Consider the following 27,334-nt stretch of genomic DNA (forward strand, 5'->3'; position numbering starts at 1 on the left):
GGAATCCAGCTGCAGTTGCCAAAGATGGGTCCTTCCTGAAGGAGAAAGACTTGGTTTTGGATGGACGATTGTCTATGACATGAGTTCTCTTAAGTGACAAAAGCCTGTAAGGGAAAATCTGGTTACTCAAGAAAGTTTAGACATGTCACTTGAACTCAGCTCCAGAGCCTGGCCAGTTTTAAAGATTACAAATTTTGCTTAAGCCACGATTCGTTTCTTCTTTTCAAAGAGAAACTGCTTTCCCCTTCTCCAAATCTGAAGGAGAAAAAAGGCTGCAAACTTTAGCAAGACGAACGAAACCTTAACCTCGAAAGGCAGTGCAAGCACACACCTGCAAACAGCTGACTCTTTGCCTTAAAACCAAGCTTCCACTCCAGCCCCATCAGGTGTGTGGACCTGGGTAGGCGGAACAGAGTCTGAACCTCAGCCCTGGGAGGCTGCCAGAGACCCCGATCAGTTCGCAGGCGGTCGGGTGAGCCAAGGCCGCTCCGCGGGTGCCAGCGCTCCGAGTGCCAGAGAAGTGGCTCGGATCACAGGAGGATGGCTTCGGGCCCATCTGCAGGCGCCCAAATCCCAACCTAAAATCACACAGGGTCAGAATCTAATGTAAGGGGGGTTTATTCAAAGGTGGCTGGAGGCTGGCCCACCCGGAAACACCAACTCCAGAGGAATGGAGTCCGCCCTCGGAAGCAGGGAGGGGAAGGGTGCCCTCAAGCAGGTAGAGGCCGAGGGGCTTTTAGCAGGATCGCGGCGTCCTTCCTACGAGGTGGGCGCAGTCACAGCGTTTGACGGGTGACGGGCAGTGCCTGTTTCGGGGAAGGGTACATTTAACCCGTCAGAGGGTGCGGCAGTCATGGTTTCCCGTCTTCTGGTCTAAGCAGTGCAGAAAACAGCGGAAGTTCATCTACAAGGGTCATGAACCAAGAAGGCAGGAGGTTTCCGTCCCCCGCACCGGAGAATCCCGGACCCGAGAAAGGAGCTGCGGGCGCACGGGACCGGGCGGCCCCGGCTCTCGTGGGGCTTAAAGCGCGCAGACTGTGTTCAGGTTCACGCCTCTAAATGTATTTTTGCCATTTCTTAAGTAGCCTTAAAAATGTCAGTCACTATTTAATCCTTTCATCAACCGAGCAGCGAGGGCGTCGGCGAGAAGCCAGGGAGGAGAAACGGCGCTTCTCTCGGGAATTTAGGTGGCAGCTTCAGCACCACACGTTTCAGCCTATTTTGGGGCTGCTTCCAGTGCGGTTAACGTACAAAAATAAATAAATCCCCGAAACACCCCACGCGGACATCGGCGGGACCCCAGCGCCGGAAGCCGCGGTGTGGAGCGCGGGCACCGGCGCGGACTACGAGGGCCCACCCGCGCCTCGTCTAGGTCTCGCTTGAGAGCAGCGTGAGAAGGGCCTGGGGCCGCAGTCCGGGACGCTCGCAGCCCTTTAGGATGGAGGATGCCGTGACCTCCGCCACCGAAGCACCGCGCTCCGCCAGTCCACTCAGCTGGCCACCCGTCCCCGCCGCGCAGGCGCACTGAGCCTCCGCCGCTCCCTCACTACCGGGCGCCTTTCCTCCATCGCGCAGGCGCACCGAACCTCAGCCGCGCCGGGAGGCGGGCGGGACGGCGAGGGGACGGAGCTAGCTGCTTTTTGAGGCTGCGCACTCGCGTGGCCCCGCCCCGCAGGTCCACTTCCGGCGCCGCGGCTCTTCCGGGCGGAGACAGCTTGTGCTGCAGTCGGAGTTATAACGAGCCCTTGACTGACCGAGCGACGGCTGACCATGGCTCCCGGAGTGGCCCGCGGGCCGATGCCGTACTGGAGGTTGCCCCTCGGTGGCGCCGCGCTACTCCTGCTGCTCATCCCGGTGGCCGCCGCGCAGGAGCCTCCCGGAGCGAGTGAGGGCGCCGGGGCGGGCGGGGCCGCGAAGGGGGCGGGGCGGCTGGTGGGTCCAGGTCGGGGTCGGGGTCGGGGTCGCGGCCAGGGCGCTGGGCTCGGCGGGCGGCCTAGGCCCGCAGTCGCAGGCACTGCCCAGGCGGCGGCTTCTCGAGGGTCACGCCGGTCTGGCGGCCGCGGGAGCTGCCGTCGTGGCTGGGGCGCGGGCCGGGGAAGAGCCGCCTTTGTCTTTGTCCAGTCTCTGCGGCCTCTCCTCGCGCGTGGCCGCGGGTTGGCCCTCGCCTGGCAGGCGGCACGCTTGGCACCTGCGGACTCCCTTAGCCTCACTACGACCTCAGACAGCTCTCCTCGGGTTCGATCCCGAGCCGGGATGGCGGCTCACGACGTGCTCGGGGTCGCACAGCTGGTCGGGGGCAGGTCGGGATGGCGGCCCCAGGCCCCTGGAGGGTGATGGGGGCCGCGGCCGGCGTGTCTCTGCAGTCGCCGGCGTTCACGCCGCCGCTCCCTCCCGGCCGCAGTTCCATGCACAGCAGCGAACGTTCGCGCTTATCTTATGCCTTAGAAAGGAAGGCTTCTCCAAAACCAGGCTGTAGCATCTGATTTTGAAGCAAGCTGATTGCGGTTCTACGCTGTCTAGACCCGCAGGTGGCATTCTTCATTCGTTTATCCCATCTGCGCCAGGCCCTGCGGCCACAGTGGCGACCGACAGACATAGCTTCTGTCCTAGAGGAGCTGAGTCCCCGGGAGGCTGACCAAGAAAGAAGCAGTGAGGGCGCGGGGGCTGGAGGAGTGCTAGTGGAGGAAAGTGCAGGACAGGAGACTCAAGAGTTCCAGAAACCGGGAGTGTTTATAGAGAGTGACTTCCTGTGGGGCTGGGCCTCCGGGACCTGGTGGGCTGCGGGAAAATCCAGCAGGTTCTAAGCTGGGGAGTGTCATGGTTGGACCTGTTTCAGAATGTCATGCTGGTTTCCGTGTTTGGAGTTTCCAGGTGACCACTAGTGGTGGCGAATAGTGCCACCTTAACTTCAGTTTCCCGACCCTTACAATTAGGGTTGACCTGGGCCCAGCTTGAGGGACTAATACTTTTCTCAACTCATGTTAGCCCAGGCTCTGTCAGGGTCTGTTTAGCATAGTAGAGCGCTTTTTCTTTTTGTGACCTTATGGAATGTTTATTCCAGTGCGGGATTATTTGTGTTTCTTCTTATCTGTTTCTAAGTGTACTTAGCGTTTGTGTCGTTAGCAATGCAGCTGCCTTGAAGTTTGTTAATCAAGGAGGCCAGTGGTACTGTACTGGAAACTTTTGGCCCAGATTGAGTTCTAAGCACCAATGTGCAATGAATACGTTTCAACAAACGGAATGGGCGTTTGCCGGGAGAGTGTGTGATTTGCTTGAAACTCGTATCAGTGGCTTGGGGGTGTGTTTGTTTGCATTGTTGAAGTGGGAGTGTTACGAAAGCCTCCCTGAGGTTTTTGTTTGACTACTGTGATTCCTTCTCCTCTGCACTTCTGAAGGGTGCAGAGATGGGTGTGGACAAGTGGAGTGGACAGTTTGGGAGTTAATCCAGAACTGCCATTCCGTGTGTCAGCTGAAAAGCACTTCCTTCTCCTCTTGGAAACTGCTCTTGGTTGCTTCCACTTAATCTCCAAGTCCCAGTGGGTGAACTGTTGTTTCTCTTACTGGGGACCCCTTGAAATAGGAAGAATGGTGCCACATCATGTTGGCATTCACTGCCCAGGCGCCCGTCGTGTCTGCGTGCCCCTTGTCCTTGGAGAGAGGGGCTATTTATAGCTTGGAGAACTCGCGTCTTCCCACAGAGTACTTGCTTAGTGTGAGATTTTTCACTGCTTGTCATAGTTACAGGAATGTGACCACAATACTAATGTTTAAAACATTTTGTCTTCTTTACAAGGACACGGTGTGAATTTAAAAAATGCATTATACCAATCCAAATCCAGCGCTTTTAAGCGTCTTTTTATGTGTTTTGATGGAGGAGAGACATTAAGAACCCATGGTGTATTGAAGATCTTTGGAGCAAGATTCTTGAAGTTAGAGAAACCTGGATAGGGCTTTTGGACCCCACTTTATTTATGTATGGGGTCAGACTCAATCCAAGAGCTTCATCTGGAAGAAGGACAACCCCGAAAAGGAGTTGGGACTACTGTCTGAGGGCTGGAGCACTGGTGGCCATGCAGGTCCTTGAGGTGGTGGGTGCCACCCAGCCGCTCCTTACAGTGGGGCCTCCTGATGTGGAAGGGGTATCTGTAGTCGGCCCATCACCCTGAGAAGCGTGGCTTTCTAACTTCACAGAGTGCTGCAGTGTACACAGGGCTCACAGCGTTGATATATACTACTAGTCTTCAACTCTTTGTTTTGAAATAGTGGAATTTGCAAGAACGTTTTTTGTCTCCATATCTGCCCTCTTTTCTCACCTGGAATTGACAGTGTAGTTGGTCTTCATGCCTCTGTCCCAGTGCAGAGTGGGCACCATGCCTCTGTGGCCGTTGGTTCTGATGAGAACTGCAGCCTGTGGCCTGTGGTGTGACAGGAGCATGACGAGGAAATACTTACACTTGCTGGCGTGTTCCTATGTGCCTAGTGCGCTTATTAACTCACCTGAGACTTCAGGAAAGCACCCAAATGGGTCATGGAGGATTGGTGTATCCTGACAGAAGAAAACTTTTTTTTTTCCTTTAATTTTTGAAACAAATAAGACTGAAAGGTCTTTAAAAATTGATAAATGGAGTGTAAGTTGAAGCCTTGCAGTCATAGGACCTCAGAAGTCAGGGCAGTCACATTCAGTGTTAGACTCAAGCAACACAAGGGCAGTTTTTATCTCTGGTTTTCTAGCACATGGTTTTTCTGTATCTTGTGATGCGATAAGAGATGGTGATCTCTTAGAGAAATAAACACTGCTTGTCTCTGAAGCAGTAACAAATGATTCATGCCTTTCTTTTTTTTTTGAGATGGAGTGTTGCCCTGTTGCCCAGGCTGGAGTGCAGTGGCATGATGTCAGGTCACTGCAGCCTCCGCCTCCCAGGTTCAAGTGATGCTCCTGCCTCAGCCTCCCGAGTAGCTGGGATTACAGGCATGCGCCATCACGCCCAGCTGATTTTCGTATTTTTAGTAGAGATAGGGTTTTGCCGTGTTGGCCAGGCCAGTCTCGAACTCCTGACCTCAGGTGATCTGCCCACCTGGGCCTCCAAAAGTTCTGGGATTACAGGCGTGAGCCACTGCACCTGGCCTTCCTTTCCTTCCTATGCAAGATGATGTGTTTTCAAAGGACAGAGTAGAATGACCTTTTCCCATCTTTGATGTTATTTTCATAAGGACTGTAAACATTGTTATTTTCCCCCTTATTGAAAGCCCGCCCTGTTCTTGGCCTGCTGGGAGCAGGAGGAATGTTGGGCGGTTTTTCTCTCCCTCTTCCTCTCATGCCTCTCTGCTGACTCAGACTGACCGGTAATCCAGAGGTCTGGGGTAGATGGAGTTGATGGTGTGTGTTTTGGAGCTCAGTTCTTGTCGTTCACACAAGACATAGTTATCAGAAAGAAGCTTTAAAAATGAAAATCCCCACGAACAAGAACGGCATCATCCCTGTTGCTTGTCGCCACTGTAGGGCTGAGGAGAGGAAGCACATGCACCCTTCCTGGTAGATGACTTTTCAGGAAGGACTCGAGTGGGTGTGTCGGGCATACCCTGTGTCTCCTTGCCCAGGTTGTGTTTAGAAAGACCTCAGAGGTGCAGAAAGTTGAAGGAATAGTGCAGTGAAGTCCTGGATGCCCCTCTGTTCTCAACATTGACTCCGTTTGCCTTAGCACTCTCTCTCTAAATCTCCTTGTTATTTTTTAAATTTATAATAAAATTGTGTTTTATTTTTAAAAATTGGTTCAGGCCAGGCGCAGTGGCTTACGCCTGTAATCCCTGCACTTTGGGAGGCCAAGGCGGGCGGATCACTAGGTCAGGAGATTGAGACCATCCTGGCTAACACAGTGAAACCCCATCTCTACTAAAAATACAAAAAACTAGCCGGGCGAGGTGGCGGGCTCCTGTAATCCCAGCTACTCAGGAGGCTGAGGCAGGAGAATGGCATGAACCCAGGAGGCGGAGCTTGCAGTGAGCTGAGATCCGGCCACTGCATTCCAGCCTGGGAGACAGAACGAGACTTCATCTCCAAAAAGAAAAAAAAAAAAATTGTTTCAGCTGGGCACAGTCGCTCACACCTGTAATCCCAGCACTTTTGGAGGCTGAGGTGGGAGGATTGCTGGAGGCCAGGAGTTCAAGACCAGGCTGGGTGACATGACAAGACTCATCTCTACTCATATTTTAAAAATGTATTGTAAATTGACAAATCACAATTGTATTGCCTGTTGTTATTTTGACCAAACCATTTGAGAGTAAGTTACTATTGTGATCTTTATCCCTACATTCTTCAGAGTTTATCTCCTAAGAAGGAGGCTGTTCTTCTACATAACTGAAATTTATATAATTATCAAAACCTAGACATGTAACATTGATACGATATCATTGAATACCTGATTTAACCTCCAATCCGTGTACAAATTTTACCAGTTACCCCAACAATGTCCTGTTCCTACCTGCTGAGATCCAGGACCACAAGTTGCATTTAATCGTTGTGTCTCTTTAATCTCCACTGATCTAGAATAGTTCCTCTTTGTTTTCAGAAAGCCAGTTTGTGGAAGGACCCTCAGTGGGTCTTACCGGGTGTTTCCTTTTATTTGATTCACGTGCGCTTTGGCAGGAGCATGGCGCAGTGATTCTGTCCTCTCAGTGTCCTCCATAGGGGGCACATGCTGTCACTTTGTCCCATCATCGTGTTGTTCTGGGTTATGGTGGGGATAACTGATCTCTTGGAAGGTGCCACCTTCTCCCCCTGAGTAATGACTCACCTGTGGGGAGGTGCTTTGAGACTGTCTTGTCAGGCCACAGGCAGACCCAGTGGACTTGACATCTTCGAGGAATTCTTGCCTGCGTTAGTGTTGGCGGTGATGATTGTAAAATGGAGGCTTCTCAACTCATCATTTCTTCAGCGTTTGCCACTCGGTCTTCTCTTTATTTCATGTCAGTATGAATTCTAGGGCTTAGAGTTCATGACTGTTACCATTTATTTTGATGTTCAGTTGGCTCAGATTTGGCTAGAAAGACTCCCTCCAGGCTGGCTTCTGGATCCTCTTGCCATTCATTCCTGTCCGTGCCACTCTCAGGCACTGCACACTGTCTGTGGCTCATCTTGTCCACTTTCTGCCCCACTTCTGGAATCAGCCATTTCTCCGAGGAGCTCTGCTTCCTGCTGCTGGGGAACAGCATCTAGAAACCAAGACCTGGGCACCAAGAATCCACCTCTGCTGCTGAGTGTTGTCGTTTCTCGGCGCTTTCAGTGGACAGAGCTGGGAGTTGAATTTTAAAACCAAGAGTTCATCATGGTACCCGTCACATTGCAACACCACGGGGGTCTGTGCCCACCATCAGCCCACCGTTGCTCCTTCCTCCCACAGTGCCAAGTCACTGGGGACTTCGAAATGTCAGCAGTGCTGTCCTTTTTTTGTTTGTTTGTGTTTTTGAGACGGAGGCTCGCTCTGTCGCCCAGCCTGGAGTGCAGTGGCGCGATCTCGCCTCACTGCAAGCTCCGCCTCCTGGGTTCAGGCCATTCTCCTGCCTCAGCCTCCCGAGTAGCTGGGACTAGAGGCGCCCGCCACTGCGCCTGGCTAATTTTATGTATTTTTAGTAGAGATGGGGTTTCACCATGGTCTCGATCTCCTGACCTTGTGATCCGCCCGCCTCGGCCTCCCAAAGTGCTGGGATTACAGGCGTGAGCCACCGTGCCCGGCAGCAGTGCTGTTCTTATCAAAGTACCCTGTAACCCTGCCTCTCAGCAGTGATTTCAGAAATTAAGGCTTTTCACTGGTTGCCAATTTTCTTTACCTCCCTGGGGCTGAATACAACCTGTTGTTTCTCAAGTATCTAAAGTGGCTTAAAATAAAATTCTACATAAACTGAATAGCACACCCCTAGAGACTCTGAGGAAAGTACTACTTAGTGATAATTGCTATAGAACATGTGACAAAATGTACTTTCATTTCAAATAAAGTGGAGATTTATTTAGAAAAGTGGAGTGTAGAATTACACTGTTAAATAGAAGGATCCCAACAATGGACTCAATGTGTTATTAGTCCCTCTTGGTAAACGTAATGAGTGAAATTGTAAGAAAGCTGAAGCTCTTTTCCCTCCATTTCATCATGAAACTCTTCACATGTACAGCAAAGCTGAAGGATTTTGTGGAGCGCGCTTGTGTACCCGCCACCTCAGGCGTGTCACCACGCTTTGCTGTGTTGCATTTATCCAGGTGTCCCCACAGCCTTCCACTCCTGCGTGAGTGTCAGGCACAGACATGAGTGTCAGTCACAGACGTGAGCGTCACTCACAACGTGAGCATCAGTCACAACGCGAGCTCAGTCACAGATGTCAGCGTGCTCTTCTGCCTTCACTGTGCCTGTCAGGGACCAGAGTTTAGAGTTGTCTTATTTTTTTTTTTGAGATACATTTTTCATACAGGGAAATGTAGGAAACAATTGTGCTGTTCAGTGAGTTACACCCATGTAGCCGGGACCGAGACAGACCCTCGATCTGGAAGATCGAGCCTCCCCCATGCATGGCTGCCCCCAGGCAGCCATTGTCCCCCTCCCTCCATAGGTGAGTCTCACCTTTTCTAGAGCAGCATGGCCACGAAATTACACGGTCGGGTCTTTTGTGGAAGGCGTCTTTCACTCACATGATGTGCTTCAGACTCATCCGTGTTTTACATAGACCAGTTCATTTCTTTTCATCGCTGAACAGTGTTAGTGATTGCACAGCCACATAGCTCACCTCTAAAGGAGAGACACAGAAATCAGCCTTTTGTATTTGGAATGCCTTTTCCAAAGATCCCTTCATCCGGGAGCCGCATGTTTGCTATTCTTGATGCCCTGCTGGTATCGTGTGAGTGTTCCAGTCTGTCTGTCCACCCTCCTACAGAGTGACATCTGGGCTGTGTCCACTTGGGGCTGTCACAGGGCGTTCCTGCGCAGGTCCGTCTGTGGATGTGGGCTTCCTCTCTTCTGGATGAAATACTAAGAGTGGAATTGCTGAGTCATAGGTGGTGGCATGTTTGTTTAGGAGCAGCTGCCAGACCTTTGCAAATGATTGAGCCATTTACACTTCCAACACTGTGAGAGTTCTGTTGCTGTGCATCCTTGCCAACATTTGCTATTGTCATTCTCTTTAATTTTAGCCATTCTGGTGGGTGTGTAGTCATCTCTTGTTGGAGTTTTAATTTTCATTTCTCTAGTGACTGGTGATAAGCACAGAGCTCTTTTCAGCGTGCACAGTGGGTGTGTGTGTGTGTGTGTGTTACGGGATTGGGGGAGTTAGGCAGTCAGCGTGTGTGTGTGTGTGTGTGTGTGTGTTACGGAATTGGAGTAGGCCGTCAGCGTGTGTGTGTGTGTGTGTTACGGAATTGGGGGAGTAGGCAGTCAGCGTGTGTGTGTGTGTGTTACGGGATTGGGGGAGTAGGCAGTCAGCGTGTGTGTGTGTGTGTGTGTGACGGGATTGGGGGAGTAGGCAGTCAGCGTGTGTGTGTGTGACGGGATTGGGGGAATAGGCAGCGTGTGTGTGTGTGTGTGTGTGTGTGTGACGGGATTGGGGGAGTAGGCAGTCAGCGTGTGTGTGTGTGTGTGTGACGGGATTGGGGGAATAGGCAGTCAGCGTGTGTGTGTGTGTGTGTGTGTGATGGGATTGGGGGAATAGGCAGTTAGTGTGTGTGTGTGTGTGTGTGTGTGTGTGTGAGTGACGGGATTGGGGGATGGGGGAGTAGGCAGTCAGCTTGGTTGCGTGTTGGAAGTTATTCATGCCGTCACTCTTGCTTCTGATTGGCTTGAGTTCCAGAGCTGTTGGCTGCGAGGAGTTGGACCCCTTCCTTAGGAGCAGTGCTGTGAGTAGCGGGCAGAATCCCAGGGTGTTCTGCATGATTGGAGCAGGCTGGCGCACCGGGCCTCTCCCTTGGTACAGGGAGCTTAGCCCAGTCTGGGGTGAGGCTGTCAGGGGACTGAGACCTTGCTTTGTCACATGAGATCTGTAGGTGAGTCCGAAGACACAAGTGTGCTGCTTGGCAGTGTTGCTAGCGTCTCTGTGGTCTTGGATGGAGGCTCTTGGGTTCCCAAAAGAGTACGTGCTGATGAGCAGAAGGTCCCAGCGGGTTCGTGGCTAGTGATTACACAACCACAGGGTGCACCTCCTCTCAGAGGGATCAGAAACACGGCCCTCTGTGTTGGACTCTTCTCTCCCAGAAGAGCCCTTGCGGACGGGAGCCGCGTGTTTATGCCCTTGGTGCCCTGCCTGCAGCGGGATTCCTGAACACTTGTTCCAGATGTCTAGAAGAAGGCTTGTTACCAGCAGGGCTCAGGAAGAGGACCTTCATTTGGTAATTCCAGATCAGAGGTTCTTGGTGCTGCGCCCCTCTCTGGTGCCCACCCTGCCCTTCTGGACTAATATTTACACTGCCTGATTCTCAGTGACTGACTTGTCTCTTGCCTCTTTCCCGCAGCTTGTTCTCAGAACACAAACAAAACCTGTGAAGAGTGCCTGAAGAACGTCTCCGTAAGTAGCACGCGGACTAGAGACCAGAGTGCCGCCCAAACCGTCCAAAGGCACACGGGCTTCCTCTAGGTCCAGGGAGCCGCCGGGATGTGTGGAGGGCTCTGTTGTTTGGGATTTGGGGGATGGTTTTTTGAATAGTTACTAAATGTTACTTCAGCCCTTTCAGGCATATCAGACCTTCTCCTGAAAACTGCAGTTACTGTCTGAGCATGGTCAGTATCCATGATTTCACTCCTGTGCACACGGGGCCACACTGTGGGTCAGCACTGCGGGTCAGCCTTCCCCACGAGGCCCCTAGCGAGAAATTGGGCTGTCCATAAAGCTGCACCCTAAGGCTGGGAGCCCGTGTTTCCCAGGCTGTCAGGGGCTGCAGCAGAGGCTGCTTTCTGAGCTCCTCACACAGGATTGGAAGGGGCAGAGCAAGGAGAGAAAGGCACCAGCCCTTTGGGCCGGTGGGCCAGGCTGTCCATAGCACTCTCTGGTCGTGATCTGGGGCTCAGGTTTGGATTTTGTCCCTGGGCCTTTTAAATACCTGTGTGCCCTTCAACAAGAGGGTAGCGGTCTAGAGCAAAGTTCCCTAAGCCTCCACGGCGTGGGGTGGGGCCCAAGACTCCCTGGGGTACCTTCCCAATGGAGTCTGATGCAGATGTCCACGTGGGAGAAGGAGCACCCACGGTGGGGAAGCAGCGGCACAGTGCAGGTCTTGTTAAAGACGTGTGAACAGGGTCCTTTGGCTTTCTCTGCATGGTGGCCTGCTCTCAGGCCAGCCTGGCTGGCACCTCTTAGGCTTGCCTTGCTGCGCAGCCCTTGGTTCAGCAGCACCCACGTCTCCTCGCAGCACTATGAAGTCAGCGTGGGAAACCTGAGGGAAGGCCTGCGGCGGGTGGAAGTGGTTAGGCAGAAAACAGCATCCTGTGAGGCCTTTTTCTTAGGATTCCTGAGAGGCACCCCCTGCCCCTTCCAGTCGGGTTTAGCAAGTGTTGAGAACTGCAGGGTGAGGCTTCCTTTTCCCAACAGTGAGGTTTGAGGACATGAGGAGGCTGGGAAAGATGTATTAGGTGATTTCCATTCCAAGGCATGAGCCATGTTCTCAAAAAACAGTTCTTCCTGCACGAGGCAGTGGCGTAGGTTTGAGACACATCTTGTCAGTTTGTGGCACTTACCTGGATACTTGCATTTGCTGATTAAAAATTGAAAGACGGGCCGGGCGCAGTGGCTCACTCCTGTAATCCTGGCACTTTGGGAGGCTGAGGCGGGCAGATCACAAGGTCAGGAGATCGAGACCATCCTGGCTAACACGGTGAAACCCCGTCTCTACTAAAAATACAAAAAATTAGCCGGGCGAGGTGGTGGGCGCTTGTAGTCCCAGCTACTCAGGAGGCTGAGGCAGGAGAATGGTGTGAACCCGGGAGGCGGAGCTTGCAGTGAGCCGAGATCACACCACTGCACTCCAGCCTGGGCAACAGAGCGAGACTCTGTCTCAAAAAAAAAAAAAAAAAATTGAAAGACGCTGTTTCTGTAGTTTCAGATCTTGACATTGGTGATGTTGAACTTGCTCCACTGCCCTGGTCCTGGTGCATTTTCTAGATGGTGCTTTTTAGTCCCTGGGTTTTTCTATTGGAAGTCATTTCAGCCTTAAACACAGCTGACTATTGTATGTGGCTTTGTAGCCTAGAGCGTGTTTTTGCCGTAGTGCCCTGTGTAACCCTCACCACCCCGGGCGGGGTGTGGTGATGGCAGCCATCTCGTGGATGAGGCGGGGCCGAGGGACTTGCCCAGGTCATCGTGGGTGGGGCCAGTCCAGAAGGCTGAAGGCCTGACTCCAGTTCTGAACCGAGACAGGGCAGTGAAGAGGGCCGCTTGCCTCGCAGCTAGCTCCAGGCCTGCATGGGCGTGTTCTTGGGCACACGGGAAGTTTCTGGAAGGAGGTGTCTGTGCCTGGGAGGCCTCAAGAGAACCCTGCGTGTTGGAACAGAGGCTGTGGTGGGCTGTGTCCATGCTGCTGAGGCTGTGGTGGGCTGTGTGTCTCTGCTGCTGAGGCTGTAGTGGGCTGTGTGTGTCTGTGCTGCTGAGGCTGTGGTGGGCTGTGTGTCTGCTGCTGAGGCTGTGGTGGGCTGTGTGTCTGCTGCTGAGGCTGTGGTGGGCTGTGTGTGTGCTGCTGAGGCTGTGGTGGGCTGTGTGTGTGTGCTGCTGTGGCTGTGGTGGGCTGTGTGTGTCTCTGCTGCTGAGGCTGTGGTGGGCTGTGTCTCTGCTGCTGAGGCTGTGGTGGGCTGTGTGTGTCTCTGCTGCTGAGGCTGTGGTGGGCTGTGTGTGTCTCTGCTGCTGAGGCTGTGGTGGGCTGTGTCTCTGCTGCTGAGGCTGTGGTGGGCTGTGTGTCTGTGCTGCTGAGGCCGTGATGGGTTATGTGTGTCTGCTGCTGAGGCCGTGGTGGGCTGTGTGTCTGTGCTGCTGAGGCCGTGATGGGTTATGTGTGTCTGCTGCTGAGGCTGTGGTGGGCTGTGTGTCTGCTGCTGAGGCTGTGGTGGGCTGTGTGTCTGTGCTGCTGAGGCCGTGATGGGTTATGTGTGTCTGCTGCTGAGGCCGTGGTGGGCTGTGTGTCTGTGCTGCTGAGGCCGTGATGGGTTATGTGTGTCTGCTGCTGAGGCTGTGGTGGGCTGTGTGTCTGCTGCTGAGGCTGTGGTGGGCTGTGTGTCTGTGCTGCTGAGGCCGTGATGGGTTGTGTGTGTCTGCTGCTGAGGCCGTGGTGGGCTGTGTGTCTGTGCTGCTGAGGCCGTGATGGGTTATGTGTGTCTGTTGCTGAGGCCGTGATGGGTTATGTGTGTCTGCTGCTGAGGCCGTGGTGGGCTGTGTGTCTCTGCACTGCTGCCTGAGCTGCTTGCTATGTGCATATTACTTAATCGATCAGAAAAGCAACGCAACAAAAACCAGAGAAGAGAATGCCATGTCCTCCCAATGAGCTCCTGTGGCTCATGGTACCACTGTCATGGAAAAATGGAAAATTGGACATTTACAACTTGAGCCATTTGAAAAGGGAGGATTAGCCAAAAATCGTTAATCGCAAGCAAAACCCCTGAAATTTAAGATACTCCTTAATGACCAAAATAAACAGAGTTTAACTGTTACTTGTTGTGTTATACTGGAAACCACTTAAACAGGACACTAAAGTGGTCACTGTATAAGTAGCCCTGGGAAAGAAAGCCCAGGGGACATTGTTATATTTTTTTGTGACAACGACTTTCACCCTAAGCAGGGCCAAAAATGTCATGACTTTCTATCCTATATCCTATTAAAAAGTTAGCAACACTGTGAATGTGGAGATTTGAAGTAACAGGCAGTCTGGAGTTGGGTCTGGTCTTGGGCTGGCGCATCAGGTGCTGCCGAACGGCAGTTCTTTTTTTTTTTCCTTTTGAGAAGAGTTTCACTCTTGTTGCTCAGGCTGGAGTGCAACGGTGCAATCTCGGCTCACCGCAACCTCCACCTCCTGGGCTCAAGCGATTCAGCTGCCTCAGCCTCAGGAGTAGCTGGGATTACGGACATGCGCCACCACACCTGGCTTATTTTGTATTTTTAGTGGGGACGGGGTTTCTCCATATTGGTCAGGCTGATCTTGAACTTCCCACCTCAGATGATCCGCCCACCCGGCCTCCCGAAGTGCTGGGATTACAGGCGTGAGCCACCGTGCCCGGCCTGAATGGCAGTTCTTTTACCCCTTCCTGTGCCACCTGCCTGCGTGCTAGGCTATTTCCTGTCACACTTGGTGCCTGGCTCACAGAGCGCTTGTGGACCTCGTTGTGTACCACTGTGGCATGTGCTGGGCCCAGCTCTGGGCTCTTACACACACAGGTGTGATGGTGTTGTCTCCACACCACTGCGGCCTCACACCTGATGTTCGAGGGGCTCAGACGAGCATCCATGAGGTTCTCTCCAGCTCTCGGTTTAGGGCAGGCTGAGCCTTAGTTGCATCATCTTTCAAGTTGTGCAACTTAGTGCATTTGTGAAGGTCAGAGGTAGGAAGCATGGTCCTTTCTACAAATGGTGACCATGCTCACCAAAGTCCGTTCAACACAAACTCAGTGAGTGCCTGTGATGGGCCAGGCTATGTCCTGCGTTCTTGGGATGCTTCAGCCAGTGATGTGCGTGGGTGCCCAGCGTGCGGGGAGGAGAGGTCTACAGAAGCACACCTCACAGGAGATGAGGAGGGGGTGGAAGCAGGTGGTTGTGTCCAGTGGTTGGTCAGGGCAGGGCTCATCCAGTCAGTGGGGAGCCACACAGATGTGGGGAGAGTACTCCAGGCAGAACAGGCAGGCTGAGCTGAGGCTGTGAACAGGAGGTGGAGTTGGCAGCACAGAGGCCCCGTCGCTTCAGTAGGGTGAGTTGTGGAAGAGGTGTGAATGACGCGGGCCTTGGTGAGTCCATGGAGAGCTGACAGGGCTGCTGGCTGCTGTGCTGGGTGTGGACTGAAGGGCGGTGAGGGTGAAGGCAGAGACACGGTGGGAGGGGAAGGCTGAGCCTTTACAGCCATCCACAGAGTAGATGCACTGGTGGGCTGTAGGCAGAGCCAGGACAGTTCTTTCTTTGTTTTTTCTATTGTGTTTCTAACGCTTATTTAATGTTGTTCTCTTTCAGTGTCTTTGGTGCAACACTAACAAGGCTTGTCTGGACTACCCAGTTACAAACATCTTGCCACCTGCTTCCCTTTGTAAATTGAGCTCTGCACGCTGGGGAGTTTGTTGGGGTAAGTCATTTTTTTCATTTGCTTCTTGCAAAATCGATGCTTCTTTGAAAATAGTAGTATGGGCTGGGTGCGGTGGCTCACATCTGTAATCCCAGCACTTTGGGAGACAGAAGCGGGTGGATCATGAGGTCAAGACATTGAGACTATCCTGGCCAACATGATGAAGCCCCGTCTCTATTAAAAATACAAAAATTAGCTGGGCATGGTGATGCGCACTTGTAATCCCAGCTACTTGGGAGGCTGAGACAGGAGAATCGCTTGAACCCAGGAGGGGGAGGTTGCAGTGAACCAAGATTGTGCCACTGCACTCCAGCCTGGCGACAGAGTGAGACTCTGTCTCAAAAAAAGAAAATGGTATTATGTGCCCAGTTAGCAGAAGTTGCTAGAAAATGTGATGCCAATAGCTCTTTGACTCCCAGGGAGAGGCTGGGAAGCCAGGGGTGATCTGGTGACCAGGAAAACAGCCCTGGGGCTCCCTGGGGAACCTGGAGGACCTCCTTCAAGGTCAACCCAGCACTGAGCTCTATCTCACCACATTACAGAAGGTGTGGGGGAAGGGCGAGTTGGAAGGCAGTGTGTCTGACTTCTCTGCTCAGTATGTTTTGTTCATGTGTCACCCCGAAACTCATCTATGAATTCCCCTAGAATCTGCAGTTTTCCCAGCTTGAGAATCCCTGCTTAGTGTGGACACAGCCCTCTTTTTGTGTGTGCATATCTTTGTATATTTGATTTTGCGGGCATTTTTAATTAGGGTATCAGCTCTTGTAAGATTCAAATTGTTTCCTAGTTTGCCTTTTTGCCTTTTTTTTTTTTTTTTTTTTTTGAGACAGAGTCTGGCTGTGTCGCCCAGACTGGAGTGCACTGGCACGATCTCGGCTCACTGCAAGCTCTGCCTCCCGGGTTCACGCCATTCTCCTGCCTCAGCCTCCTGAGTAGCTGGGACCACAGGTGCCACCACCACGCCCGGCTAATTTCTTGTATTTTATAGTAGAGACGGGGTTTCACCCTGTTAGCCAGGATGGTCTCGATCTTCTGACCTCGTGATCTGCCCACCTCGGCCTCCCAAAGTGCTGGGATGACAGGCGTGAGCCACTGCGCCCGGACCCCTAGTTTGCCTTTTAAATCAGTCCATGGTGTGTTTTGTTACCTGGAACTCATTGTTATGTAGTAGAATTTATTCATCCTTTAGGCTTCAGGTTTTGGGGTAATACGTAGGGCTCCCAGGCTTTGTAAAGGAGCAGTGTTTTCTTAAGGCGTTTTGATGATTTCTTTTGTTTATTTGCATCTCGGGTCCCTCTGCAACTTACGTCTTATTTATCGCTCTTCTAACTGATTTCCATTTCAGAATCTCTCAGACTCCACCTGAAACAACTTGTTGTCAGTGTTGAGGCCCTAGAGAATTCAGAAGTTTGCGTGGTGTTGGTGGTTGTAGTGTGGGATGTCTGGCAGGGGAGGTGGTGGTGTGTGTGCACATTCGTGTGTGATGTGTGTACTGTGTGTGGTGCATGTGTGTGTGTGTGTGTGTGAACATTCATGTGCCCATCAGGTCTTGTGTGTTCCTGTCATGTCTGCCCAGGGCCTGGTCATGCCCGCCTCCACCTTGCCTCATCCCTTCCATGGAACTTCCCTTAATGACCACTCTGTAGGGATAGCTCCTGGACCTGGGGAGCCTTGCCCTTTGGAGCACCTGTTCTGGAGTGTTTTTAGTGGCACGTAGCTTCTGATGAAGTGCACACATCTAAAGTCTCCCTCTGCATGGACTGTGGTTTATAGCCTACACAGTGCACACACATGTGCGTGCATTTATTCAGTGCATTTTTGCATACTTATACAGGTTATCACCACTCACAGCAAAGTAGGTAGGACTTCCAGGACTCTCAGAAGGCCCAGTTCCTGTCAGGACCCCCACGGGAGCCACTGACTGGACTTCCCATCACCACAGATTAGTGTCGCTGGTTCCAGCCTTTATGTGGAGGAAATCCTGTGCTGTATTGGACGTTTTATTCAGCATGTGCCCGAGATTCATGTCAGCTGCCTGCACCAGTTGTCTGTCTCGTGCAATGTTCTACAGCTGTTCAGCCACGCTGCCGCCCAGGGACATCTGGGTCCTTCTCGTGCTGCTGTGAGCGGTCTTGTGTTGGTGCCGGCACGGGTGCTCACTTCTGGAGGCACGTAGGAGTGGAGTTGCTGCATCACAGAGCATATTTGTGTTTAGCCTTAGTACATCTGCCAAACATTTTTGGAGTGGCTGTACCAATTTGGCCTCCCCCAAGCAATGTGGGGCTTGGTTGCTCCACATCCCTCCCAATGTTTAGGGTCACCAGTCACCCTAAGTTTAGTCCATCTAGTGGCTATGTCATGGTGTCTTGTGCTTCTCATCTGCATTTCTGCAGTGACTGGCCGGTCATGCTGAGCACCTTTACAATGGTGGGCGTTTCTGACAATTCTCTTGTGAAATGAAATTCCCACATTAGGCTGCAGAAGTGGATGGACACACAGTGCCCGCCCTGCACACAAGAGTGACAGCAGGTGACTAGTCACAGTCACAGCGGGGAGGGGGCACTGCACACCACACAGGGTCAGGCAGGGGAACAGGGCTCGGGGAGGCAGCTGTGTTGTGACAGGAGGGTGGGGTGCGATGGGCTTGTTTGGTTAATTCTGAGGCTGAGAGGGAACTGACACCCGCTCCTCCAGGAGAAACAGGAAGTGTGCCTGTCCCTGTCGAAAGGAGGAAGAGGCTGTCTGAGCTGAGACCTTGTCCAGCCTTGTCCACGGGAGCAGAGTGGGGAGGAGAAGTTGTGACTGGGCTTTTAGGGCCCTCCTGGTTTCACCAGATGCCATGGCGCACATGATAACCAGTTTTAGGTCTCGCACCCCAGGTCCTTGTTTATTCTTACCAATTATCTTAGAACCATTTTTATCCTGTTCTAGGCAAAATTATTTTGGAGCTTTAGTTGTAATGACCTGAAAAACACGCTCACTTGGAGGAAAATGAGATGTCTACAGCATTGGCCGTTTGTCCAGAGGCAAAGATGCCTCTGTTTGCCAGGCCTTTCCTCGGCGTTGGCCGTTGGTCCCGAGGCAGGATGCCTCTCTTTGCCAGGCCTCTCCTGCGTCCTTTGGTTTTACCCTGGAGAATCAGCACGAAGGAGCCCAGAGTGTGTTTCCCATTGTGACAGGATTTCTGTTGGTTTTTTAACTAGTTTTAGCTGCTAATCAGAAAAGCTCTCTGAGGGGTAGATATGTTTTAGGGCCAGCCATCTTGTTGATCTCATTGGGTTTTTTAGTTGATTTTTCTGGAGTTCTCCAGTCAAAAAAATGACATCTTCTGCCAATGAAGATCCCCTCTGTAGTTCTCCCTATTACTGTAATTTTTGCAATTCTATACTTCCAGAACAGGTCAGAGGAGGAAAAAACACAGGATTAAAAGTTCAAAAGGCATTTGATCAGATGTAACCTCCTATTCCTGATTTTCAAACTGTTTTAATAAACTAAGAAATGAATTCTTTTAAACAAGTAACCCACTAGAAGTGGATCTCAGGGTCCAGGGCAGCAGGAGGGTGAGGCTGAGGGAGCCCCAGAGGCCTGGCTGTCAGCCTCCTTGCCAGGGTCCAGGCGTGCAGCAGGTGTTCACTCCCAGCCCCTGGAGGTCAGAGGTTGTCACCTGTGGTGGTGGCACAGCTGTTAACTGTAGTTAAAAACAGTGAATCATGCGGTCATCTACTGCCCAGGGGAGTTTGCTTATAAAGCCATCTTCAGGAGGCTGGGTGGGTGTTTTTGTTTTTTTCAGGATGGTGTCTTGCCGTGTTCCCCAAGCTGGAGTGCAATAGTGCAGGCATAGCTCACTGCAGCCTCAACCTCCCGAGCTCAAGCGATCCTCCCACCTCAGCCTCCCATGTCGCTGGGACCAGAGGTGCATGCACCACACCCAGCTAGTTTTTAAAAAATTTTTGTAGAGATGGGCAGGTGTGGGTCTCACTTTGTTGGCCAGGCAGGTGTTAAACTCCTGGACTCAAGCCATCCTTCCATTTTGGCCTCCCAAAGTGCTGGGATTATAGGTGTGAGCCACTGTGTCCAGCCAAGAAGGCTGTTTGAACTGCATGATTGAAAACATGTTTGCAAAAGTAGTGTTACGGTATTTTTTGATTGACTCTAGTGTGAACTGAATGGAAAAATCTTGGCTGATTTTAATATATAGATCTTGAAAAGAAGTTTAAAAGAATAGTAAGATCTGTTTTAAATGTGCATGTGTCTCCGAAGGCTGGTTAAGGAAATCGTAACAGGGTTTGGGACTGATTAGTCAGCCGTTCTTCAACCCCAAGGTCCCCAAAATATTCGGATTTGAAGATGATCCCGTCTTGTTCCGTGGCCTCATCCGCTCCTCCATGGTCATTCCTTATGAAACTGGCTGCCAGTATGTGCCCTTTACATAAATTTATTGTAAATAAAAATTTACAGTATTTCTCTTGTAAATCATTGTAATATTCTTGACTGTGGTTTAAACAAAAAGCAAAGCTGCATCAGGCTTAACCTCCATTTCTATGAGTTTAGAATGTCTTAGGAGAATCTGAATACTCTCCTAAGTATTGGAATTTTGGTTTAGTTAACTTTTCTCAGGCTTGAAATACCTTTTCAAACTCAACTGAGACAGACTACTCTGTCACTTCAGTTCATTGTGGTTAATATTATAAACCACAGATAGGAACATGTGGCTGAAAGGAGACTCGGAGAGGGCGGGACCCTGGGGGGTGGGGGCAGGGCCACAGGCTTTCCACACCCCAGGAGCCAGCTTCCTGGCCGAGGCGGCTTTCCTACTTATGCTCCTGTGTTCCGAGGTTGTTCCCCAGGGACAAGGGAAGGCTGCGGTGCTGGGTCGGTTATGTGTCTGGGGCGGCCCTAACTCCAGGTGCTTGCATCTCCAGTGAACTTTGAGGCGTTGATCATCACCATGTCGGTGGTCGGAGGAGCCCTCCTCCTGGGCATTGCCATCTGCTGCTGCTGCTGCTGCAGGAGGAAGAGGAGCCGGCAGCCAGACAGGAGCGAGGAGAAGGCCATGCGCGAGCGGGAGGAGAGGCGGATACGGCAGGAGGAACGGTGAGGTCGCAGTGATGCCTGCTGGGAAAAAGGTCACTTCGAGGGGATGCAGATCTGCCAGGCCATGGAAATCATGTGGACACATCCTGAGTTTCCCTCAGTTTTTAGAAATTAAGAATGTGTGTAGTGCCCAGGGGATCTTCTAGGTGGTGGTAGAGAGGGAGAGACCATGGTGGGAACCTAGCGGTGGCTGTGAACCTTGCTTCCACGGGCTTCCTCGCTGGTCTCCTCCCATCAGTGCAATAAGACTGAGTCTGCGCTCGGTGTCACCAATGTGTGACGGCTGCTAAGGCGGCTCGTCCCGGCCCAGCATTTGCCAAGAGCAAGCTGAGGCTCAGAGGGGACAGCGTGACTGTGGCCAGGTTGGCTCTCCTGTCACCCTTTCCCTGGTGACACAGCACTCTCCTGAGTGTCTGCTGGGGCTCTCGGGTAGCCCTGGGAGGAGGTGATGTCGTCCACACCTGGCAAGGGAGAGGATCTGCGGGGCCGACTGTCAGGTTGGTGGCGGGTGAGGGTGGAGGCGGGACATATTTTCCATGTAGTCACCTTGAGGTCACATACTACTAAGTAAAAGCTGACAATTGCATTTTCCTAACCATTCAGAACCTGGTATATGATTTTTACTGTGTTTTCTTCATATGAAAAAAGCTTTTTAAAAATCACGGTATTGGGCATTTGAATTGCTTTTATTGAAAAGAATAGAATAATACATTGGAACAACCTTCAGAGACTGGGTTCGTTGTCACCTTGCCTGTCCTGGTGGGTATGTGGCCTGATGACCAAGCTTGTCCCCATCCTGGTTTCACTCTGGGAACTGGAGGGAAGCCACCAGAAGAAACCTGGAGCCTCCAGTGAAGGACACGGAAGGGCGTGTCTAGCAGTTCCACCGCGCATTGTCGCTTGGTGCTCATCATGTTCCTCTGTGTTTTAGGAGAGCAGAGATGAAGACAAGACATGATGAAATCAGAAAAAAATACGGTAAGGACTGGTCACGCCTCCTTTTTGACTGGTTGGGAGGCGATGGCACGCTGTCTGCGTCCTCATTGGACTGGTTGGGAGGCGATGGCATGCTGTCTCGGTCCTCGTTAGTGCCAGTGGGGCCTGAGATTGGGCTCTGGGTTCACCCATCGGAACAGAAGGAGGTCTCTCCAGAGAGGAACAGCTGGCGGTTGTCGCCAGCAGTGCTGTGGTGAACTCTTTCCTAAGAATATTTTTGGCCGGGCGCGGTGGCTCAAGCCTGTAATCCCAGCACTTTGGGAGGCCGAGACGGGTGGATCGCGAGGTCAGGAGATCGAGACCATCCTGGCTAACACGGCGAAACCCCGTCTCTACTAAAAAATACAAAAAACTAGCCGGGCGAGTTGGCGGGTGCCTGTAGTCCCAGCTACTTGGGAGGCTGAGGCAGGAGAATGGCGTAAACCCGGGAGGCGGAGCTTGCAGTGAGCTGAGATCCGGCCACTGCACTCCAGCCTGGGCGACAGAGCGAGACTCCGTCTCAAAAAAAAAAAAAAAAAAAAAAAAAAAAAAAAAAAAAAAAAAAAGAATATTTTTATCTCAGCCAGTCGTCTTCATGAAGTCTGGTTTCTCAGATACCTCTTTGCTTATCGAGTCACAAGACTTCTGGGCTGGAAGTCTGCAGCTGTTCTGCTGTCGTGTTGGGCTTCCCGTGGGCGCACCTGCGCAGCCCAGGTGCTACCGCTTTCTGGTCTTTGTTCCAGGGCGGCCCCTCATCCGCGGGAGCGTTGCTCGTTGCCATCTTCTGAGTGTGGCAGGCGCTCCTTCCAAGCACTCCCCAGCACCGGCCCTGCTCCCTCTTGCCCGGCCTGGGGGTTCTGTTCTCGTTTGGTTGTATCTGGAGAGATTTTGGAGGGGAGCTTTGAAGGAGCCAGAAGGAATGTATTTGCCAAGTGTAAACCTTTTATTTAGTTGGAGTGAATTGGAAATACGCATTACATTATCTGTGCTCCCCCAAATCACGTGATGTTCACTGCTTAACACTGAACACCATCACCCAGCCATGCTTCGTTGATTCTGTACTGATTTTTTTTTTTTTCTTTTTTTGAGACGGAGTCTAGCTCTGTTGCCCAGGCTAGAGTGCAGTAGCGCAATCTTGGCTCACTGCAAGCTCTGCCTCCCGGGTTCACGCCATTCTCCTGCTTCAGCCACCCAAGTAGCTGGGACTACAGATGCCTGACTAATTTTTTGTGTTTTTAGTAGAGACGGGGTTTCACCGTGTTAGCCAGGATGGTCTCAATCTCCTGACCTTATGATCTGCCTGCCTCGGCCTCCCAAAGTGCTGGGATTACAGGCGTGAGCCACTGCGCCTGGCCAATTCTGTACTGATTTTAAAGTCCGCAAAGAGTCTAGCGTCTCCTGCGCTGGGTTTGTGGTTGTGTGACGTCCTGGACATGGTGGGAACTGACTCCTTGCCTGTGCGAGGTGTGAGGTCCTGGGTTCACGGCAGCCGTGGGCCTCAGGAATCTGTCGTCCTGCGCCCACGGTGCTTTCCTTGAAGCAGTGTATTAAAGGGTAAACCTAATTTGAAAATTTCAGAGCCTTTTCTGACTAATGCAGATGTTTTGAGTCTTCTGTTTGTATTAGGAAATACCATAAATTTATGGTATTTTAGGATCCCGCCCACTGGGGGCATGGTGACATCACTGCAGTTGTTTCCGTCATCAGGTAGGGGACGGGACTGCAAAGCCCAGCAGCCACTGTGAGCAGCGCCTCTGTCAGGCGCGTGTGGTTGGCGTTGTAGCCCCCAGAGGCTTGGTTCCCTCTCATGGGGGCTGCAGAGGTCCCATGCAGCTGGTGCCCTGGGCTGTAAATGCTGGGTAGCTCTGCCCACTGGCCGGGATGTCCCCTCCCTGTCAATTCTGGCCTCCTTGGAAAGTCACCTCCTTGTGACTGTGCTGTGACCTGAGGCCAGGTGAGTCCTGCCAGTCTCGAAGTGTCGGCTTTGGGGTGTGAGGCTGCCTTGGCTGCTGGCCCCGAGATGACCAGCGGCTGATGGAGGCTTTTTCCTACGTGTTCCCGCCCATCAGTCTCCTGAGTGCTTCGTGCTTGGGCACTGACTTTCTGGGTTCGCTACTGCCTTGCCCTTGCCCCACCCCCTCCGTCACCTGTTTCCTGGTGTGTGTCTGGAGTGGGTGGTGACCGGGTACCTGCGTGCAACTTCCACAAGGAGCAGCACCAGGGTCGCCCTCCTCAGTGAGCGCATGCCTGTGTTCGTGGAGCGTGGGCCCAGCAGTGTCTGTGCAGGCCTTGGCTGAAGGCAGCATGCTTTCCTTGAAATGGAAGAGTCAAAACGAGCTTTTTGGCACCTAGTGACTAATGTTAATGTAAATAAAAGATGAGGTGGGGACACACACACACACACACACACACAGCCCAGCACCTGCTATCGCCAAGTGCAAGCTGTGTTTAAAGTTGCTCGACCTTTACTGTGGCCCAGCTCCCAGCGGGTGTGAGGCTGTGGGCGGCCGGCCAGGTTCTTGGTGGAGCGGTGTCTTCTGTGTCAGGGCCCTGATTGACTTGCACCTGCCATTTTGGTGGTTAATTTGGCCCTTTAATTGCATGGATGAAACTCGCTTTTTGTGCCAGTTTGTAATAAAGCCCATTGAATGACCTGTGCTTTAGAAAGCCTCGGCTAGGTAGAAGAATCCTGGGGAATTCCGGATGGGAGAGTGGGAGAAGGCGTGTGAGTCAACCTGGTGCAGTTACATCAAATACCAGCACGCACGCAAAACCCTTCTTCTGGCTTTGGTTTTTCCCTCTAAACTGGAAGTAGACTGAGGAGCAGGTTTTTCAATAAGACCTTAACCAGTCTCTTTGCAGCTGGTATCTGATAACTCTTTCCCAAAACCGACTTTGAGCCTCATCTCCCAAAGCCTGATGCCTGTGGCCCTCCTTGACAGGCAAGAAGGAAACGTGGCTAGGCCCTTCCTTACCATCTGCTTCCCTGCCTCCCCTTCCACCCAGGCCCCAGAATACCTGCAGTGAGTAGCTTTGTTGTAATCACTGCAGATAATTTTAGTGTACAATACAGATTTTTAAAGGGAGAGAGAGGCCAGGGGCGGTGGCTCACACCTTTAATCCCAGCTGCAGGGAGGGATTACAGGAGACCGAGATGGGTGGATCACCTGAGGTCGGGAGTTCGAGACCAGCCTGACCAACATGGTGAAACCCTGTCTCTACTAAAAATACAAAAATTAGCTAAATGTGGTGGTGGACGCCTGTAATCCCAGCTACCCGGGAGCTGAGGCAGGAGAGTTCCTTGAACCCAGGAGGCAGAGGTTGCAGTGAGCCAAGATTGCACCATTGCACTCTATTCTGGGCAACAAGAGCAAAACTCCGTCTCAAATAAAAAATAAAGAGGGAGAGAGTGTGTGTATGTGCACGTGTGTCTGCAGCGTGAAGGGAAAACTCCTGGTCCTCGGGTGACTACCACGGCTTTACTCTTCTGGTTCGATACACATTTTATCCCAGTTCTGCCAGAGCACTTAGAGAGTTAGATTGAGGGTCGTGTTAGCTCTTTCTTAGCCTTAATTCGGAAGGTTTACGAGCAAGTGTAAATGCAAAGCAAGGTCATTTTGTCTAATACAGGTCATTCACTGTGGAGCTAACCAACCGCTGTGGAAAGAAATGTTTCCCTTAAATTTCTTTTCTTTGCCGAGCATCAGGAAACAAGTGCTTCTCTCTTAGGATCTGTTAGAATTCTTGTTTCTAGTAAATTTTATTTCAAAGCTTAAAGTGGTTTGACTTCAAAAAAGGGTGAGCACAGCATGAGAGCCTGCTTACAACACCCGTTGTTGCTTGTTGCTATACCCTCGGTGAATCTTCTTATGAAACTTAGTCAGTCTGGGTGGCTTTTTAAGATTTTGTTTCTGGTTGAATGAATGAAGTTATGATTCAGGTTGATTTTGTTTTCAGGCCTGTTTAAAGAAGAAAACCCATATGCTAGATTTGAAAACAACTAAAGCGCTCCAGCCGTCAGGCAGTCCCCACGCTTCCTGTGAGGTGCACACTCCGCAGCACAGCCCAGCCGGGAGACCACGTGGCCCTCGCGGTCTCCTGACCTTGACCAGTGAACCTGCCAGCCTTCTAGGACAGGTGGCCGGAGAGCTGCCCCTGAAGGACAGTCTTCCTCTCGTCCTGCAAACTGGTGACCTTCTATTCCCTGTTCATCTCTGTTTCTAGATTTAGTCACTTGAAATAAGAAATCTTTGGGGTTTGGGGTTTTTTATACTCTTCTCAGTTTGTAAGAAGCTAACTGCACGCAAAGCCGCCTGACGGCACCTAGCACTGTGGCTGTCATTCTCCCGGCGCAGCACCAGAACCCTGCCTTCCTCTCTGTCTGCTGACTAGCTTCACACGCAACAGACGGAAGACGGTTTGACTTTTGTCGTGAGGAGAACTGACCAGCCCTCATCAGTCCCCATGAAACCACGGACAGCATCGAGTCTTCACACCTGTTGACTCACATGGCTTTTGCTGATGACACGGGGCTCCCGTACACAGTCTGATAAGGACTTACTTCCTAACCTCAATTGTATTAAATAGCATTGGGGAATAGCTAAACCTTTAAAAAAAGAAAAAAACATTATTGGATTTTCCTCCCTACTTAAAAGATTTTACCAGAAGACTTTCATGTAAAAATTCAGGCTCTTTTTGGCCAGTTTTTAAAATTTGTATCTTTACTAGAACGTGAGAATCTTTTTCCCTTGGAAGCTTGAATTATAAATGTGGTGTTTGGCCTGCCTCTGCAGCACCAGTTGCCTGCTCGTGTGCCAGCACTGTTGGGAGGACGGGGCAGGACGCTGCAGCTTTCTCCAGCCCTGTTGGCATCCTCAGTGCCTGCAAGCCTCTCCCTGCCTGTTGGGCTGTCTGGGGGGTGGCCATTTAGGGATCGTGGGGACGGGGTCCCCACGAAGAAAGAAAGGCCCATCCACAGGCCTGGCTCTGGGCCCTGTGCCCCAGAAGCAGGTGTGTCCAGAGTCAGCTGAGGGCTCTCTCCTCACGCCATCCAGCAGGCGCCCGTGCTCCTTCTGCCTCACGGGACCAGTCCAGCTTCCAGCCACTCTGGCTCGAGGGTGTTCTGAGCCCTGCCTTCAGAGTGGGCCTCCCCAGGAGCTCTCCAGTGGCACTGCTGGACCTGCCCCACGTTTCTATAAAATCAGGATACGTGGCTTTAGTAAGGAGACCAAGCGCTTCATGGCAGGGAGAGCAGCGTGCGGGGAAGTCACTGAAAAGTGCTGCCTAAGGAAGTTTGAAAATAGTCCCCGTTCCAGATTGCCTTGAATTTTAAAACGTTTTGCTTTGGGAAAGTAGGTCGACAGCACCTAAGATAAATGATGCATTCCATGTTCACACCTCACAGTCAGGAAAACTGAGAAAACTGTCTTCAGCATGAACTAAAGTTCACAGGCAGATCACTGTGATCCACAACACTAAGAACTCATCAAACAGCTTGATAAGCCTTTTTGGCTGTGTACATCTGTACCGGGAATAACATTCCTATGCTGAAATTTTCACAAAGAATAGAACCTGCACCCAGTTCTTCAGGCTGATTTCTCTGACCTCTTGGGCATTTGTATTTGTAGTAAAGTATTGCAGAGTTTCCTAAGTATTTTATAGCAGCCATCAAAATTGGACTTTGTATTGTTTATTCATAAAAGAAACTTAGTAACAGACTTGAACGAACTTTGTATGAATAGAGTAGTGTGTACGCAAAATCAGTGTCCTGAATGTAGGCTGCTGAGCTGAAGGTAGAGCTTGGTTGTTAAATACAGTGGGTGAATCCTTGCGTTCAGTGTAGAAACTACATCTATAAGGTTGGTCTTAGTCCATCTGATTTTTTCTGAAATACGCTAAGAGCAGCCACAAAACTGTAACCTCAAGGAAACCATAAAGCTTGGAGTGCCTTAATTTTTAACCAGTTTCCAATAAAAGTTTAATATCTGCATTTGTCTA

The 27,334-nt window shown here is 51.6% G+C and overlaps 1 protein-coding gene across 2 annotated transcripts; it reads left to right on the forward strand.

Annotated features, from left to right (window-relative positions):
• The first annotated feature begins 601 nt into the window (after positions 1–601).
• Positions 602–27,334, forward strand: PTTG1IP (PTTG1 interacting protein). Of its 2 annotated transcripts, XM_030915593.1 has the most exons (6): positions 602–1,885; positions 10,481–10,533; positions 15,160–15,268; positions 20,191–20,362; positions 21,294–21,340; positions 25,295–27,334. In XM_030915593.1, exons 1-6 carry the CDS (start codon positions 1,771–1,773, stop codon positions 25,339–25,341), a joined length of 543 nt encoding a protein of 180 aa, XP_030771453.1. In that variant the 5' UTR covers positions 602–1,770; the 3' UTR covers positions 25,342–27,334. The 2 variants fall into 2 exon arrangements, with proteins under 2 accessions (XP_030771453.1, XP_030771454.1); XM_030915594.1 differs by lacking the exons at positions 15,160–15,268; positions 20,191–20,362; positions 21,294–21,340.

This window comes from Rhinopithecus roxellana, chromosome 13 (assembly GCF_007565055.1).
Source record: "Rhinopithecus roxellana isolate Shanxi Qingling chromosome 13, ASM756505v1, whole genome shotgun sequence".
NCBI lineage: Eukaryota > Metazoa > Chordata > Mammalia > Primates > Cercopithecidae > Rhinopithecus > Rhinopithecus roxellana.